Here is an 18,897-nt window from a genome sequence, read left to right as displayed (position 1 = left end):
GCTAATATTGTTATCCATTTATCGCCATTGGGGAGTGGGTTACGGAAGAGCAGGTGGCAGTCCTGAGTGCATTCGTGTTAGAGGTGGATTCTTCCCAACTGGTAGCTCAGTCACTTGACGGCCATACCATGCCTCTGTTACCCCGGTACTTAAACCTCGTGAAGACGCGCTTCTACATTGGCCTCCTTTCTATTGGAGATGATACATCCAGTCAATTCCCAACTGTCAACAGCTTCCCTTGGAACCTTCCGGAACCTTCCGGCCGCCTTCCCTGATAGGCTCCTGCCGTGCCATTAACCTTCCGAGGGACTTATTTCATGGGAAAATAAGCCTTTGTTGATTGTTCCTCAGCTCAGCAGTACGGAAAGCTAAGCTTAGTTTGATTGGTGTGCATTATCTATTCATCCCCAAATCTCTACGGTGGGGAGTTACTCTAAACAGGGTAAGCTACTGATTTGTGGGCCTGTTTAAACTATCAGACGTCCTGGGGTAATGTAGGGTGGACATGTATCCTTCTTTACGGAGGTCAAGCCTCGATTTGAAGACGTCTGCCCTTTACAGAGGACGGACTTGTATCTGATGTCTTTTCAAACAGAAGACGTCAGGGCAAGTCTTCTATTTGTGAGCGCCTCAGTTTGAAGGGTTGTCCGGCAGGGACGGGGTCAAGGGTTGAGCACCTGTCAAGGGCCCACATCCCAACGGGAGTCCACTAACTAGAGTCTCCCCACTGTTGCAACCTTGGCCCAGACAATGTGAAGGTGGTGGTGAGGAAGAGGAGATACAATTGCCAATATCAAGCAACCAAGTGGAGATGTGGAAACACTGCTGGTTTTGGAGGGCCTTTGGTCAAGACCCCATCCATGGGGGCCCTCCCTTGGTGAGCCTACCTTCTCACCACCATGGTCATCATCTGCTCTTGTTCCTCCTCCTTTCTCTCATCACGGCTCCCACTTGCTTGCTTGGAAAATGGAGAGCCAGGGAGCAAGGAGGCCATGGCGTCTCCTGTTCCCCCTCCTCACTGCCACCATTGCCTGGAGTGAAGGTGAAGAAGCAGGTTGCCATGGCGAAGAGGAGGGATAACTCCAGGATCCTCTTGTCAATTGGCCCCTCTTGGGGTGTGGGCCCTCAGCAGCTGCCCAACCAAACCTACTCTTGGCGCCGGCCCTGCTCTCCAGGGTCACCTGTTTGCTGACTGCAGGAAGCAGGGTGCTTCACTCACTAGAACTTCAGGGTGCTTTCCAAAGGAGGGCACTGAACGCTACTAGTCAAAAGACATTGGACAGCTATCAGAGAGAAAGAGAGACAGACAGACAGACAGAGACAAAACTCTCCCATCTTTTCCTACCGGTTGAAATGGAAGATGCCACCGACGCCTGAAACCCCTCCCATGAAGTTCCGTGAGTGATGGCAGGGTGACGGCATGATAAATCATAGAATCATTGAATAGTAGAGTTGGAAGGGGCCTATAAGGCCATCAAGTCCAACCCCCTGCTCATTGCAGGAATCCGTCTAGAAGCAACTGTCCTTGTATTCTTGAGAAAACTGGAAGAATCCATAAGCTCTTTTCCTTCCCCTCCAGGCGAACCCGATATCAAGAAACATGGGAAGCAACGTAAAAAAGGCCAAGGCCGGCAAACGGGTACGTTTGAGAGTTTGTTCCTCCTGCAAGGTTTATGAAAGAAAAGTGAAATCGGAGGATCGCGATATTTCTAAACAACCTTGTAAACAGCCATCAGTAAAGGAATCACGAACGCACAGTAAATGCATCGTGTTTAAAAGCTCTTAATTTAGCTTAGGGGGGAGGGGGAAAAATCTCGTTAGTTAGCTTAGGATGACCTGACTAAGGTTGCAAATTAATTGAAGAATTTAATTGATTGATTAATTAATTAATTTCTGGAGGGTTGATTAATTCAATTAATTGATTTGAAAACATTTGACTGAGGAGTAAATTAGCTGGCTTCCCCGCCCACCCCCCACCCCCGGTGAAATTTAAAGAAATCCTAGTCATGACATCTAAATGTGCAGGTATGGAGATCGGTATAAATTAGCATATGCAGATTTTATGCAGATTTCTGAACTCTGGGCCTGGGCACAGAATCTTTTAAATGCCCAGCAATCCCCCGGGTCTGGTCACCCTCCCATAAACGTCCTGATTGCATGATAAACACCCCAGGTGTGAACCTGCAACGGTCTCCTTCTTGAATAAGCAGAAAGAGTTAATAACCTCTTTTGTTTCCCTGATAGGAGAGAGAGAGTGTAGCTGCCTCCCTAAAAAGCACAGGAAGCAGCTTTGAAACGCCTGATGACTCAAAAGCCAGAGGCAGCAGATGGGTAAGTTCAGAGAGTTTGTTCATCCTGCAAGGTTTATGAAATGTTAACGGTCTTATCCCATTTCCGGAGTCTGAGCCCCGCAGTTGTAGGTTCAAAAGTCCGAAAGACCCAAGATGTACAGCACAAAGAGAGATCAGGCAATAGGTCGAGTCTCAATGGCCCAGTTCACAGGCAACCACAGCAGTCAAGATGCAAGCAGAAGGGGTAACAGTCAGGGCCGGTGCCAGATTATTTTGCGCGCGCAGGATCGGGAAGCGGGAGAGTTTGCCTGGCGAGGAGTCCACAAGTCCCTAGCTTTCCTGGGGGGAAGGGAGAAGGAGTCCCGCTTGCCCGCCTGGACATCATGGCCTGTTTGAGGAGAGAGGCGAGGCGACCCGGTGCCCTTTCCTCAGGAGTAAGGCAGAGGCTGGCTTGAGCAAGGGTTGAGCTCACCATGTGCTTTTTCTTCTTCTTCTTCTGGCGGCGTCCTCCCGGCTCTGGGAGGGCAGCTTCCGGGTGGAAGTCCGAATGTCGAGCTGCCCCCCCCCCCATCCCAGCGTCCCTGGCTTCACTTCGGCTGGGGGGCGCGGGGCGCCATCTCGCCCGCCCAGGCCCAGCTGAATCCTCCAGCCGTGCCGGCCCGGCTCACAGCCAACAACGCGCGTGAGTGCTGCCCTGCGCAGCGCCCCTCTTAGCTTGGCACTCTAGGTGGCCGCCTGAGTGGCCTCTATGGTAGCACCAGCCCTTGTAACAGTCCAGTCCTGGGAACAGGTAGCCAGATTCCCAAGCAACACAGCAGATAAGGGATGAGCTACCACAAGATGTAAAGATGGCCACCAATTTGGATGGCTTTATTTTTTTAAAAAAATATATTATTATTTTCAATACTTAAACATACACCATTACAATTAAAAGAAAAACAACATACTACATAAATGTTGAACAACATTAATATCATATAGTCTCACTTAATCTATATAACATAATCATACTTAACATAAAAGTGCACCCCCAACCTTGGGATCTTATTCCTGATTCCAAAATCTCATAATTTCTTCTGCTGGTGGTTTCCCACTTCCCTTAGAAAACACAAATATTAGGAACTGTTTCCAGATTCCTTCAAAATCATTCGTTTTTGCTATACCTCTTCTCACAGTAATATTACATGTCAATTTATCATTAATAGCTATATCTCATACTTCTTTATACCATTCTTCAATACAATAATCACCTTGAATCTTCCAGTTCCTAGCTACCATCAGCCTTGCTGCAGTCAGCAAATTCATTATCAATAATTTGGATGGCTTTAAAGGAGGTGGGGTTAGACAAATTCCTGTAGGAGAAGGCTATCAATGCCTACTAGTCGTGATGGCTATGTGCTACCTCTTGGATCAAAGGCAGTATCATAGGCGTGCACAAGGGGTGTGCCAGGTGCAATAAACTCCCCATTTAGAAACACCCCATGTCTGGTCCTGTAAGGCTATGCTTGTTCTTCAGCAAGCTGAAAGCACCAATAACCTCTTTTATTTTCCCTACAGGACGCCCTGAGTATTGAAACTTACCCCAAAAGCATGGGCAGCGTAGAAAACCCAGACATAGAAAGGACCAAACCCAGCAGATGGGTAAGTTTGGAGGGTCCGTGTATGAAATGTTAACAATCCAAGCTGCTACGCCCTTGTTTTCCCAGGATGCAAAGACTGCTGGTCTTTAAGCCAATAATATGATATGTATAAGAATCTCATTGGTATCGAAGCTGGAAGAGTGGGAAAGCAGAGGAGGAAAATAGAAAAAAGGAAGGAAATACATAGGCCTGGTTTATACATAACGACAATCCAGAGTACGGGTTGAGTTGTCATTGAATTGTGGGTTGTTGTTACATGCGAATCGGCCACTATGGTTTAACTGCGGTTTGTTCACCCCGAACAGCCCAGGAAGAGAACCCATGGTTTGCTGTTGACTTGTAAACTCTGGGTTGTTAGTTAAACCATAGTGCAGGTTTCACACGTAATGAGAACCCATGATTCAGTGACAACCCACAATTCATCAACAACCCATAGTTACCCCATTCTCTGGGACGTCGTTATGTGCGAATCAGGTCACAGAGTAGTATCAAAGGGATGTGGAAAGTTAAGGCCAAAGAGGATAAACGGCTTCTGAGGCCCTTTCATTGAGATAAGCAAGACGTATTCCAAACACATCTTGGGTTGGGCTCCAAGCACAGGAACATTCCTGATCAGTGACCATCAGGGTCCAAAATCTTTGGATTATAATAAATATTTATATTTATTTATTTATTTATTTATTTATTTATTAAAAATCAAATGGTCTGATTCTTGTAAGCATTTATGAATGCCTTCTGGAGGGTTGTAATAAATAAGGAGTAATGTAACTGATAGAGCCTCGTGTGGCGCAGAGCGGTAAAGCAGCAGTTTCTGCAGCCGAAACTCTCCCCACGGCCTAAGTTCGATCCCAGAGGAAGCTGGTTTCAGGCAGCCGGCTCAGGTCGACTCAGCCTTTCATCCTTCCGAGGTCGGTAAAATGAGTACCCAGTTAGCTGGGGGAAAGGTAATAACGGCCGGGGAAGGCAACGGCAAACCACCCCGCTATAAGGCCTGCCAAGAAAATGTCAGCGAAAGCTGGCGTCCCTCCAAGAGTCAGCAATGACTCAGTGCCTGCACGAGAGGTTCCTTTCCTTTCAATGTAACTGATACTGCTGGCTACAAATGACCAATGTACTAGGCACCAACTACCAAACTTCCCAGACTCGGTGGCAGCATTCAGATAACACAATAGTCAATGGTGAGTTAATAGTCAACTCCACAGTTGGTTATTGAAGAGTACTCCCCAACCATGGTGTGGATTAATGCCAGCGTCGAGTTGACTATTAGTCAACAGTGAGTTTGACACATCACTCGCCCTCTCCCCCCCAGTCCTCCCGTTGGTATCCCATCAGCCATTGCGAGTTCTGCTGGCTGAACTAGAACGGCGGCCACCGCTTTGCCGGGGGATTCTGTAGTCACCAAAAATAACCAACAGTGTGTGCAACGAAATAGTCAATGGTGCCCAACACACAATAACCAACAGTTGTTGAAATAATCAACTCTGCGCAGCGTTGGTTATTTGCGTTGGTCGTTTGCATTGGTTATTTCAGCCAAAGAACCAACCGTAGTGCGAAAAAGTCCCGACAGACGGCACAATAACCCACCGTTGACTATTTAACCCACCGTTGGTTATCGTGTCATCCGAACCCAGTCAGTATTACCTCTGGAGTCCAGTTTCCAGGGTGCTGTGAACATTCTCAACTTAAGAATGAAAATTGGTATCCAGCAGACAATATTAACACCCAAGCTGAAATATAACAAAAAAATACCGCAGGGCGGGGTATAGATTAAGCAGGATTTGGCTTGGATCGCTGGGAAGCGTTTCTCTTATCCTGGAATAGAACGAATCCTTAGGAAGAAGTAAGGAGAAACAGTTTGGGGGATATAGCTTTTAATTGGACCCTTCAAACTACACAGAAGTTGTGTTTATGAAATAATGCTCGGATGTCTGACCTCCCTTTCCCCCCCATTTTTAAGGGCACAACCCTACGCATGCTTAGACAAAAAAAAAAAAAACGTCCTGAAACTCCCAAAGGGTACAAACCTATGTATGTTCAGACAGGTAGAAATTTGCAACACCCCATCCGTGCCCCACTGATGGTGTCCTCCAAAACCAGCAGCCAACACTGCTTGTAAATGTATTCCGTAAACTATTAATTTTTTAAAAAAGGACCACCAGCTACTGTGTTCCTTTCCTTCCAATAGGCACTGATAAGGCCACTTGTCATGGTTACGTTGACTATTTCCTTCGGGTCGTCCCTCCAATACGGTTACAACCTCTGGGTGGTCAACCATCCAGCTGCGGTAAGATTGCGCTGTGGCGTGAACCGGCTTATTCGAAGTGGGTGAGCCCTTGCTTTGCGAAGAGAAGGTCCCACTCCATAATGATGAGTAGCAGTTTGTTGGGGAAATCCCCTTCCCTTCAGCTCCCATGATGATTACAGCTGAAGGCAGCAGGAACGAGGACGTCCGAGGGGGGTGGCAGATGACATCAGAGACCCTGCTAATAAAAAAGTCTCAGGACGTCGACCCTGTGAGCCCTGCCTCCGCTATACCATTACACGTGTATCATACGGGAACACCGGCTGGGTGGCCGGGATTCCAGCTGCAGCTCCCTTGTCACGTTTGCACTGGGTTGGCGACCCAGCGTTCACTGCCGGGCCGTGTTAATGCCACTTCCCATGTTCATCTCTCACAGCTCATCCAAGACTTTTACAACGAAACCTATCGGCAGAGGAAGAAGGTCTTCATCCAAGCCAACTTTCTCAACTTCCTGTACAATTTGACCGTCACCATCTTCTCACTCGGAGGTCTCATTGGCTCCCTTTTGGTTTGCCCCATAGTGGATAAATGCGGCAGGTAGATCGAGAGAATGGGCCGAGGGCCTAACGAGGCCCTGCAAAGGACGGAGGGAGGCGTGCTTGCCTCTCGGTGGATGTTTTGCCGAGAGGCAACCATTCTTTTATAAGGATTTAGAGACAGTAAGCAGCCCGGTGGATGGAAGTCTAACCGGTCGGGCAAAAAGATACAAGGGAACACATAAAGCGGAGCAAGAGAGCTTGTTTCCTCCTTCTGTGGTCAGGAGAGAGCAGGGGGTTGGACTCGATGGCCACAAAAAGATGAGCATATGTGGAGGCATTGGGCGAGAATAAAAGTTTTTTTGGGACTTAATTTTTAAAGAAATTGAAAAGATAACAGGGCAAAAAGTTATTAAATCACCAGAACTAGCATTGTTAGGATTATTTCAGGAGGAGAATAAAAAAAGTTGAATCTAAACAACTAATAGGATTCCATAGAATCGTAGAATAGCAGAGTTGGAAGGGGCCTATAAGGCCATCCAGTCCAACCCCCTGCTCAATGCAGGAATCCACCCTAAAGCTTCCCTGACAGATGGCTGCCTCTTGAAGGCCTCTAGTGTGGGAGAGCCCACCACCTCCCTAGGTAACTGATTCCATTGTCGCACTGCTCTAACAGCCAGGACGTTTTTCCTGATGTCCAGCCGGGATCTAGTTTCCTGTAACTTGAGCCCATGATTCCATGTCCTGCACTCTGGGAGGATCGAGAAGAGATCCTGGCCCTCCTCTGTGTGACAACCTTTTAGTTTCTGCCAGATTGGTTATAGTCAGATTTTAGAAAGGTTTGGTTGGCGCTCCGCTAAGTAAGGTTTGGCATGTAGCCTTAATGGAGAAATTGACAAATAAATTGAGATTAGTAAGAGGAACAAGATTCAAAGATACATTTAATAAAGACTGGTATTGTTTCATAGTATACATAACCTAGTCGGAATGGGAGAATAAAATTCCAAATGGATTCAACTCCTCTTGGCTGACATAATGAAAGATAAATCTTTTGTGTTGGATTAAGTTGTCTCCTTTTTGATTTTTCTGACTTACAAAGAAAAAAAATGCTTAAGAGATGAAGAATGATACATATGCGCTTGTATATTTATATATGCATACACTGTAATAGATCTATATTGTAATAGGTATAATAGTATCATTGATTTCCTACAAGGGGAGGAGGGTGGGATAATTATGACTGCATTTTTATTTCTATTTCTGTTTATTAGTTTTGAATGCTATAAAAATAATATATATATATTGTCAGGTAATCACTGTACTTTAACGCGCTGGAAGTTACAGACTGTACCAGTGAATAGAGTTTGCAACGGCTCTTAGTTAGGACGCAGCAAAGACCAATAAATATAAGGCAAAGATTCTTTGTAGTTACAAAAATAAATCTTTTACTGACAGATATAATTTAGCTATGGCAATACAAGTTACAAGTTATACTCACACATGGTCAAAGTAATACAGCATACATCAGGCTGGGAAACAGAGTCATGAGAGTGATGGGAATGATGATGAAGATGATTAACAATGGCTCAAACACAGTTTCTTTTATAGGCAGTCCTGTACAAATGATGCAACCACTAATTGGCAATCATAGAAAAATGACACAATGCAGTAGTCCAATAATTCAAAAACTGTCCACCTGCAAAGTTGGCCTTTAAGTGATTGTCTTCTACTGACTCCTCACTTCTTCCAGGTTTTGTAGGACATTACAGAAATAAAGGAGAAGATAAAAACAGAGTCCATTCCAGGACTATCTATCTATCTATCTATCTATCTATCTATCTATATCTTCTACTGACTCCTCACTTCTTCCAGGTTTTGCAGGACATTACAGAAATAAAGGAGAAGATAAAAACAGAGTCCATTCCAGGACTATCTATCTATCTATCTATCTATCTATCTATCTATCTATATCTTCTACTGACTCCTCACTTCTTCCAGGTTTTGCAGGACATTACAGAAATAAAGGAGAAGATAAAAACAGAGTCCATTCCAGGACTATATATATATATATATATATATATATATATATATATCATAGAATCATAGAATAGCAGAGTTGGAAGGGGCCTACAAGGCCATCGAATCCAACCCCCTGCTCAATGCAGGAATTCACCCTAATAATAATTAATAATTAATAATTAATAAATAATCCACCTTATTAAATATATATATAACAAAAAGATGAGGACCCTTTTGCAATGCCACAGCTCCTCTCCCTCACCTGCTCTTTGGATACACGGACAACCTGTACCCACAACCCCCCCCCTTTTCACTATCTTTTCAGGAGAGGCGCCTTGATGCTAAATAACTGCCTGTCCATCATTGCTTCCATCCTCATGGGTTTTACCTCCTTGGTGCACGCCTATGAATACACCATCTTCTCACGCTTGGTCACCGGGATATGCTCAGGTCAGAAGCGTTCTTGGAGTTTGTGGGTTGGTTTGGGGTTCAAACGATAACGCACCGAGAATGACTAACCAACCCCTTGCAGAGCCCCACTGGAAATGTCCTGGGATGTCCTGGCGTTTCCCGTCTCCGCGCACCGGGGCCTCCCGTATTTCCTGAAGCGGCGTGTTTGTGAGCTTCTGCTAGAGCTGCATGGCTGCTGTTAATGATTCCTTCCTTCACCATCTAACCAGGCATATTCTCCTGTGTTGTCCCAATGTACCTCGCAGAGATGGCCCCCAAAAAAGTGAGGGGGACCATCATGTCGGTATCAATGCTCTTCGTTGCCATCGGAGTTCTGACCTCTCAGGTCCTTGGCCTTCCGGAACACCTGGGGACCAAAAAAGGTAAATTCAAGGGATGCTTCCTTTGGCCCATAGCTAAATGGTTTATTTATTTATTTATTTATTTATTTATTGCATTTCTATACCACCCCATAGCCGAAGCTCTCTGGGCCGTTGACAAAAGTTAAAAACAGTAAAAATTAAAAACAAATATACAAAGTTTAAAAACATAAAAAGCATAAAAACAACAGTATCCTTATTGTAAACCGCCCAGAGAGCTTCGGCTATTGGGCGGCATAGAAATGCAATAAATAAATGAATGAATAAAATAAAATAAAATAAAAATAGCTGTTCTGGGGTCCGTTGAAAAACAAACTCGGCTCATGTTGTTAAACGCTGTAAAATGCCTGGGAGTTGAGAAAGGTCTTAACCTGGCGCTGAAAAGATAACAATGTGTGTGTGTTTGTTTATTTATTTATTTATTACATTTTTATACCGCCCAATAGCCGAAGCTCTCTGGGCGGTTCACAAAAATTAAAACTACGAAGAGCATAAAAACAACCAACAAATTTAAACACGCACATCCAAAATACAATATAAAAAGCAGAACCAGAATAAAACCACACAGCAACGTTGGCGCCAGGCGAGCCTCATCGGGGAGATCATTCCACAATTGGGGGGCCACAACTTAAAAGGCCCTCTCCCTTGTGCTCAGGGCTGGCCCTATCATTAGGTGGAGGGAAGCAAACACCTCAGCTGGCAACAGTGGTAGTCGCACAGCTGTCCTTTCAGGAAGACAACGCTGTTGTGTGTGCCTCACAGCTTCTCTTACATTGCTTAGAATCATAGAATAGTAGAGTTGGAAGGGGCCTACAAGGCCATCGAGTCCAACCCCCTGCTCAAGGCAGGAATCCACCCTAAAGCATCCCTGACTGATGGTTGTCCAGCTGCCTCTTGAAGGCCTCTAGTGTGGGAGAGCCCACAACCTCCCTAGGTAACTGGTTTCATTGTCGTACTGCTCTAAAACAGCCTGCTTTCCTTGGGTGTGACGGGGGACTCTATCCTGTTGCCTGGAATGGAAGGGGGTGCCATCTTGTCCTTTGCTTCAGGCGGCAAAATGTCTTGGGCCAGCCCTGGTTGTGTTTCATCACGGCCCGTAACTCCATTTTTCTTGCACAGATTGGCCAATATTGCTAAGCCTGACCGGGTTCCTGGCAATGTCCCAAATCATCATCTTGCCTGCCTTCCCGGAAAGTCCGAGGTACCTTCTGATTCAGAGGAGGGATGAAGAGAAAGCGAGGCAAGGTAAAATGGCCCTGACGTGCACAGAGACCTCAGGGCAGGGGTGGCCAAGCTAGGGTGACCATATGGACACGGCTCCTGTATCTTTAACAGTTGTATAAAAGGTGGGTTTCAGCAGGTGTCTTTATATGCATGCAGCACCTGGTAAAATTCCCTCCTCATCACAACAGGTAAAGCTGCAGGAGCTATACTGCAGTGACCAGATACAAAAGAGGGCAGGACTCCTGCAGCTTTAGCCAATAAGAAAACCACACCCTGCTTCAGTTACGGAAAGAAAACAGCTTTATTTATTTATTACATTTATATGCCGCCCCATAGCCGAAGCTCTCTGGGCGGTTTACTTACAAGTATGTTTGCATATACAATGCAGGTACAGTGCAGAGTTTCAAAAAGTGTTAGTTCCATCCATTTAGGGTTCCATTACACCCACAGCAGCAAGAGAGCAAACACACTTGCTCCCAGCAATGGAGGAAGTCAGAGAGAGAGAGAGAGAGAGGGATGGGAGGAGCAAAAGGAAGAAAGTACAGGAAACCACACTGTAGGCTATAGAGATGTTAAGGCTAGCTGGGGTCAAAATTCCAATTAACTGCAACACTGCCTCCTTCCAGTAACTTCCAAATCTTGGAATGGCGACTGATCCATCTTTCAGGTCGTGTGTCTGTCTAGGTATGCGATGCCTTAAAAAGTCTCCCCTCAAAGAAGACAAAACATGCCTCCAATGTAAATCGTTTCCTCCCCTCCTTCCATCCATCTAGCCTTGAAGAAGCTGAGATGCCAGGAAAACGTGGACCGTGAAATTGAAGAGCTCTACCAGGAGAACCTCATGGAGAGGACCGAAAGGGCTATGAACGGATTTCAGCTGCTCTTCTATCGAGGCCTGCGATGGCAAATCATCTCTGTCATCGTCTTGATGGGTGGCCAGCAGCTCACGGGCATCAACGCGGTAAGCAAAGGCAACCAGCTGGACCAAAACTGGCAGGTAAACAAAACCGAGAGCAGCGTGACATCCGCTCACCAGCTACAAGAATTCTGCGGTGGTTCCGGCGACCCCGAAAGGGACTGGTTTCAGTCTGACTTGAAATAATCCCTCAGTTTTGCTGGCCCATTCAAAGATGGAGAAAGCAGGTGGCTGTCGTGTTTCTCAGAAAACTCCTGCTTTCGATGGGAGGCAAATGACGAGGCTTACTACGTCATCCACAAAGCTTTTATTAAGCAACAAATGTCTCTTCTACCTGAAGAGAGTCTAACCTCTTGGAAACGTCCCCCTAGGGAAAACTATGCAAACTAAGCAAGACAATCGTCCGTTCAAGAAGAATAGGAAGCCACTTCCCAAACGCTCGTAACTTCAGAGCGCCTGGTGTGGAGGCAGGTTCTGGTGTAATCTAATGGACTTTCTCACGCCTTCCTTCCACCCCATGCGTTTGAGCTTCCAGCTTGTTGGGACACTCTCCTCTGGAAGAAACCTCACTTTCTCACAAAGTGTGTAGGATTTGGCCTTGAGGAGATAAGCTCTGGAGGGGGCTGACTCCCAGCTGGGGAATCGCCCGTGAGAGCTTCGTCCCCCACTGGTACAGGCTGGCTGGTGTCTGGCGCCGCGTCTTCTAGTTCTGAATCTGATTCTGATTGATTACCTGAAACATCTTCTCCCAGAACAAGGGCAGTAGGGTTAGACATGACACCAGCCTCTGGAGGCCAGAAGCAAAACTGGCAGCAAAAGATGGGACTTCCAAGGTGGCTGTCCCCATTTTCCTTCCCAGAATCCCCCTTACAACAGAGTTGCAGGATGCTGATGGGACATTCTGAAAGCCTTCTGAAGGGCAAATGGTGGTCCTTTCAAAAGAAGCAGCAGTGACAAATAAAACTAGGCGGAGTGTTCCTAAATCTGGCAGTGCCAGATTTAGGAACAAGCTAAGTATCATCCTGCCTTTATACAAGTCTATGGTGCGGCCACACTTAGAACGTTGTGTACAGTTCTGGTCACCACACCTAAAAAAAAGATATTATAGAGCTGGGAAAAGTGCAGAAAAAGGCAACTAAAACGATTAAGGGGCCGGAGCATCTCCCCAATGAGAGAAGGTTACAACAGCTGGGTTCAGCTTGGAAAAAAAGGATGCTGAAGCGAGACATGGCGTACAAAATGATTCCTGGTGTGGAGAATGTGGAGAGGGAGACATTTTTTCTCCCTCTCCCATAACGCTAGAACCCGGGGTCACTCCATGAAGTGGATTGGTGAGAGATTCGGGACAGATAAAAGGAAGGACTTCTTCACACGGTGCACCGTTAAACTATAGAACTCACAACCACAAGATGTAGCGATGGCCAATTTGGATGGCTTTAAAAGGGGGTTGGATCAATTTCTGGAGGAGAAGGCTATCCATGGCTACTAGTCCTGATGGTTGGTTTGTTTATTTATTTATTTATTTATTTATTGCATTTATATACCGCCCCATAGCCGAAGCTCTCTCGGCGGTTTACAAAAGTTATGTGCTATCTCCAGTATTTGAGGCAGTAAGCCTGTGTGCACAAGTTGCTGGGGAACATGGGCAGGAGGGTGGTGTTGCACCGTGTCCTGCTTTGTTGGTCCCTGGTTGACAGCTGTTTGGCCACTGTACAAACAGAGCGCTTGTCCAGATGGACCCTTGGTCTGATCCAGCATGGTGCTTCTTATGTTAAACCATGGCTTCGGGCGGGAAGTCTAGGGAGCTATCCAAGGTGCTGAACCCTATTCCCAAACTTGGTTTCGCCCCTTGGAGAGCTCCTTTAGAATACTAGCTGGCCGAAATGCAGAATGGATTCGCAGCGCTGCTGAAATTGGAGCCGCCAACCCGCCATGTTTGCTGGCTTCCTAGGAGTTGTACATTTCCCCCTCCATTCCAAAAGGTTGGAATGACTCTCCCAAGACTTAATTACCGGCATGTTTGGGCATTTTTTGGGGCTCTGCTTCCTTTGGCCTTTGGCCACATGCCTTTACTGCACCCACCTCTGAATGCAACTCCCAAAAGCAATTCATTCCCCAGGATGAAATGGTTCTGCACCCCTGGAGCATCTTCAGAGGAGGGCAACCAGGGTGATCAGGGGTCTGGAAACAAAGCCCTATGAAGAGAGACTGAAAGAACTGGGCATGTTTAGTTTGGAGAAGAGAAGATTGAGGGGAGACATGAGAGCACTCTTCAAATACTTAAAAGGCTGTCACACAGAGGAGGGCCAGGATCTCTTATTGATCCTCCCAGAGTGCAAGACATGGAATAACAGGCTCAAGTTACAGAGAGCCAGATTCCAGCTGGACATCAGGAAAAACTTACTGACTGTTAGAGCAGTACGACAATGTAAGCAGTTACCTAGGGAGGTGGAGAGCTCTCCCACACTAGAGGCCTTCAAGGGGCAGCAGGACAACCCTCTGTCAGGTATGCTTTAGGGTGGATTCCTGCATTGAGCAGGGGGTTGGACTCGATGGCCTTGTAGGCTCCTTCCAACTCTTCTATTCTGTGATTCTAGATTAAGGTAACATGACATCCAGGGTGTAGTGCAGGATTCTACACTTTCCCCTGAAACTCTGGGTCACCAGTAGCTCCTTCCATGAAGCCATTACATTGGTTGCTGTGATCTGCTTTCAGGCATACTATTATGCAGAGAGAATCTACGCCGGCATGTATCTCAACAGACAAGAGACTCGATACATCACGATGGCCTCAAGCATTTGCAGCATTCTCACGCTGATGGTTGTGGTACGTTTCTCCCACCTTGGTCTCCAAATTTAATTCTGTTCCAAGAGGCTTATTTTCATGACAGGCCTTCACTGTGGTTTCCATGCTGTTTTCACTGGCATGATCCCAGTTACGTGCTGTTGTTTTAACCTTGTTGTAAGAAGCCGATAGCCTTTGTTTTTACTTTTGAGAAAGCCATCTAAGAAGTATAATCAATAGTTGAGCTAGTTGAGATAAGATAGTAGATCTAGTTGAGATAGTAGATCATAGAATCATAGAATAGTAGAGTTGGAAAGGACCTATAAGGCCATCCAGTCCAACCCCCTGCTCAATGCAGGAATCCACCCTAAAGCATCCCTGACAGAGGGTTGTCCAGCTGCCTCTTGAAGGCCTCTAGTGTGGGAAAGTCCACAACCTCCCTAGGTAAGTGGTTCCATTGTCGTACTGCTCTAATCATCAGGAAGTTTTTCCTGATGTCCAGCCGGAATCTGGCTTCCTGTAACTTGAGCCCATTGTTCTATGTCCTGCCCTCTGGGAGGATCGAGAAGAGATCCTGGCCCTCCTCTGTGTGACAGCCTTTTAAGTATTTGAAGAGAGCTATCATGTCTCCCCTCAATCTCCTCTTCTCCAGGCTAAACCTGCCCAGTTCTTTCAGTCTCTCTTCATAGGGCTTTGTTTCCAGACCCCTGATCATCCTGGTTGCCCTCCTCTGAACACGCTCCAGCTTGTCTGCGTCCTTCTTGATAGTTGAGATGATAGTAGATAGTGGATCTAGTTGAGATAGTAGATAGTTGAGATAGCGCCAAAGAACCAGGAAGCACAACACCCCCGAGTAAACAACGGACTTTCCCTTAATATTGAAACATTGAGAGAAACTCTCTCTTTTCTCTGATTCTATATCTCCTAGGTTTATGCGATTGACATTGTCGGGCGGAGAGTTCTGATTCTCACCGGCTTTGGGCTTTGCAGCCTCCTCTGTGTCCTGTTAACCTTGACGCTTGAACTGCAGGTTGGTAATGCGACACATCAAGGAAGGGTATAATTTAAAGCCCGGCATCGCAAATGGGCTGCCCACTAGACCTGGTGGCTCCAGCTTTTGGGAAGGGGGCGCCATTGGGCAAGACAACCTCAATGGTTTCGTTGCCTGGGTTGAGTCCACCTTCTCACCGCCATGGTCACCCACTGCTCTTGCTCTCCTCTTCCTCTTCTTCGTCATGGTTCCCCCTTGCTTGCTGGATTGGCAGAGTCCTGCTCCTCCTTCTCATCACCACTGTCATCTAGGCCAGAGCGAGAGGTAGGTGGACAAGCAGGTTGCAATAGGAAGATGAGGAGCAAGTCCAGGGGACTCTTCTCAACGGGCCCCTACTGGGTTGCAGGACCTTGACAGGTGCCCTAATATACCTACCCTTGGTGCCAACGCTAGCAATTAAGCACATTCAGCTTCCCCACCTACATTCACAACCAGAGCTGAATAGCAGCATCCACAAACCAACTGGACATTTAGCTACAAACCTGACTGACCAGTGTTGACTAAAAAAACAAAGATCATTTTTTTAAAAAAAAATCAAAATGATTCAAATTCCCTTGATTTTAATCAATTTTCACTGCGATTGACATTTTTAAAAATGAGAAATTATTTTACATTATTATTATTATTATTATTATTATTATTATTATATTTGTATCCTGCCTTTTGCCCAATACTGACTTGCTTGTATTATATTCCTGACTTGCTTTTCTCCCTTCCTTTTCCCCCCCGATCCTCACATATTAGCCCTGTGAGGTAGGTGAGGGTATGAGTCTGGGACTGGCCCAAAGTCACCCACTGAGTTTCATGACCGAGTGGGGACTAGAACCCTGGTCTCCCAAGACTCCCAGTCCAAAACACTCTCACCACTACGCCACACTGTCATGCTTTGGAACGGTGGCATTTCAAAATGCAAGATGTCTTTCCAGTTGGATTTATCCACACCCATCAAATATACGATAGGAGACGTGATTTGGAATTTAAATGTCAACCTGGATTCTGTGTAAAGGATCCAAGTGGGCGATACAAAGTAGTGTAGTGTTCTCTTAAGAAAACTTTGGCTATTGCATCAGATGCTGCATATTTGTCATTCGAGGTGCTGGTTTTAACTTATAAAGCCTTACACGGCTTGGGACTTCAATATCTGATGGAACGCCTCTCCCGACATGAACCTACCCATACACTGCGCTCAACATCTAAGGCCCTCCTCTGAGTGCCTACTCCGAGGGAAACTCAGAGGATAGCAACCAGGGAGAGGGCCTTCTCAGTGGTGGCCCCCCAACTATGGAATGATCTCCCCGGCGAGGCTCACCTGGCACCAACGTTGTTATCTTTTTGGCACCAGGTCAAGAGTTTTTTAACTGACCACAGAATAGTTGTTTTTAAATGGATATTGTCTGGTTTCGTTTGTATTTTATGCTTTTTATAGTTTTAAATTTTGCATATTTCTTTTTAATGTTCACGGTTTTTAACTTTTGTAAACCACCCAGAGAGCTTCAGTTGTGGGGCAGTATAGAAAAGTAATAAATAATATAATAATAATAATAATACTTCCCGACGTTTCGTGGCATCTGTGGCATTCCATGCTGCAGCTTTCTCTAAAGGAGCTATATCAACATCAGTTCAGCACCCTGGATAGTTCCCTTAGGGTTCCAGAGGAAACAGGGTGTATTCACAGGGCGATATCAGAGCCACTGGCCTTCACAGTTAGCAACACTGCAGAATCAGAGGTGCCCAGTGCGCCCCTTCATATAAAGGGCAGCTGGCATCCCTCTTCATTCACGACTGAAGCCTGGCCAACTGTCTCCAATAGATAACCATCCCATGGATGTCTTACATCAGTTCATCTCTTCTTTTCGTCTTCCTTATTGGACATGCCACCGGACCAGGTAAACCCTGAGATGGCGTACCCTCTGGAGTTCCTCGGGTGACCACGCCCACTTAACCTTGGCCCCACCCCCTTCCCACCCCTTCACTCCTTGCTCGGTTCTTCCCCGTCTTTTGTGAAGTTTTCCCTTCGTTCTGAGAGGATGAATGCCTCTCCTAAGGCCGAGTGACGGGTGCTAAGAGCTTCACGCCACAATGCGTTTGGGGTTTTGGCCCCGCCCCTTCTGCCCGTGGCCACGCCCACCCCTGGAAGGTGGCCCCCCCCCGAGATCTTCTCTGGAATGGAATCCCAGCCCTTGGGTGAAAGAGATTCTCTAACCCCTGATGTGCAAGATTTCTTGGCGGAAGGGTGAGATGAAAACGGCACATACTGATGCATGTTTAGACAGACGAAAAAGTCCTACAGCTCCCAGCATTCCAAGGGTTGACAGCTGTGGAATGCTGGGAGTTGTAGGATTCCCCCCCCCATAAAGAGGCGTAGGGTCGTGAGTCAATGAAAACTGGCATCTTCTTCTCTGCACCCAGGTCCAATACCCAACGTGATCATCGCGGAACTGTTTCTTCAGTCATCTCGGTCCACAGGTTTCGTGCTTGGGGGATTAGTGCATTGGCTCCTAAATTTCGTTATGGGGGTGCTCTTCCTTCAGATAGAAGTGAGTGATCTTGGTTGGGGAGGGGGCAGTTCCGAATCATTAAACCTGATTAAACTATTAAATCATTAAACCCTCTCTCAAAATACTAGAACCCGGTGGGGTCATCCCAGGAAGCTGATTGGTGGGAGATCCAGGACAAATAAAAGGAAGGACTTCTTCACACGACACAGAGTTAAACTATGAAACTCACTACCACAAGGTGGAGTGATGGCCAGCAATTTGGATGGCTTTAAAAGGGGGTTGCATAAATTCCTGGAGCAGAAGGCTATCGATGACTACTAGACCTGATGGTTGTGTGCTACCTCCAGTATTCGAGGCAGCAAACCTCAGATTGCTGGGGAACATGGGTGGGAGGGTTCTGTTGCACCATGTCCTGCTTTGTTGGTCCCTAGTCGACAGCTGGTTGGCCACTGTGCGAACCGAGTGCTGGACTAGATGGACCCTTGGTCTGATCCAGCAGGGCCCTTCTGATGTTCTTCTGATGTTCTGCTGTTGACACACATGTGCTAAATCAATTATTTTCTGCATCGTGCTCACATTGGTCTCTTTCTCTTTTTGGTGTCCATCTCTAGACCCGTATTGGCTCCTACAGTTTCCTCCTCTTTTGGCCTCTGTGCGTCGGAACCTTCATTTTTATCTTAAAGGTGATCCCAGAAACCATGAACCGGAACTTTCTAGAGATCAGGAGGCTCATGTCAGCCCAACAGGCCAGGAGAATCCAAGTCCAGGCGACGGATGTCAAGAGGAATACACGCAGGAGGTCCACGCAGCACGGTAAAAGAAAGAGACGAAAATCCTCCGCTCGCTAGTGCACCTTCAAATGCCT

The 18,897-nt window shown here is 46.5% G+C and overlaps 1 protein-coding gene across 1 annotated transcript; it reads left to right on the top strand.

Annotated features, from left to right (window-relative positions):
• The first annotated feature begins 1,600 nt into the window (after positions 1-1,600).
• Positions 1,601-18,880, top strand: LOC134411592 (solute carrier family 2, facilitated glucose transporter member 5-like). The gene is made up of 13 exons (XM_063145456.1): positions 1,601-1,639; positions 3,849-3,932; positions 6,117-6,215; positions 6,610-6,770; positions 9,054-9,178; positions 9,409-9,561; positions 10,678-10,803; positions 11,556-11,743; positions 14,415-14,525; positions 15,412-15,513; positions 17,345-17,420; positions 17,944-18,071; positions 18,644-18,880. Exons 1-13 carry the CDS (start codon positions 1,601-1,603, stop codon positions 18,878-18,880), a joined length of 1,629 nt encoding a protein of 542 aa, XP_063001526.1.
• The last annotated feature ends 17 nt before the right edge of the window (positions 18,881-18,897 follow it).

The sequence above is a fragment of the Elgaria multicarinata genome, chromosome 20 (assembly GCF_023053635.1).
Source record: "Elgaria multicarinata webbii isolate HBS135686 ecotype San Diego chromosome 20, rElgMul1.1.pri, whole genome shotgun sequence".
Taxonomy (NCBI): domain Eukaryota; kingdom Metazoa; phylum Chordata; class Lepidosauria; order Squamata; family Anguidae; genus Elgaria; species Elgaria multicarinata.
This window is presented reverse-complemented; position numbering and strand designations above follow the sequence as displayed.

What these genes read in the sequence shown, in the direction of transcription:
- LOC134411592 (XM_063145456.1), top strand. Translation starts at nt 1,601, where the DNA reads ATGGGAAGCAACGTAAAAAAGGCCAAGGCCGGCAAACGG. An exon ending in AGGCCAAGGCCGGCAAACGG is followed by an intron (nt 1,640 to 3,848) that starts GTACGTTTGAGA and finishes TTTTCCCTACAG; the next exon opens with GACGCCCTGAGTATTGAAAC. An exon ending in TGGTCAACCATCCAGCTGCG is followed by an intron (nt 6,216 to 6,609) that starts GTAAGATTGCGC and finishes CATCTCTCACAG; the next exon opens with CTCATCCAAGACTTTTACAA.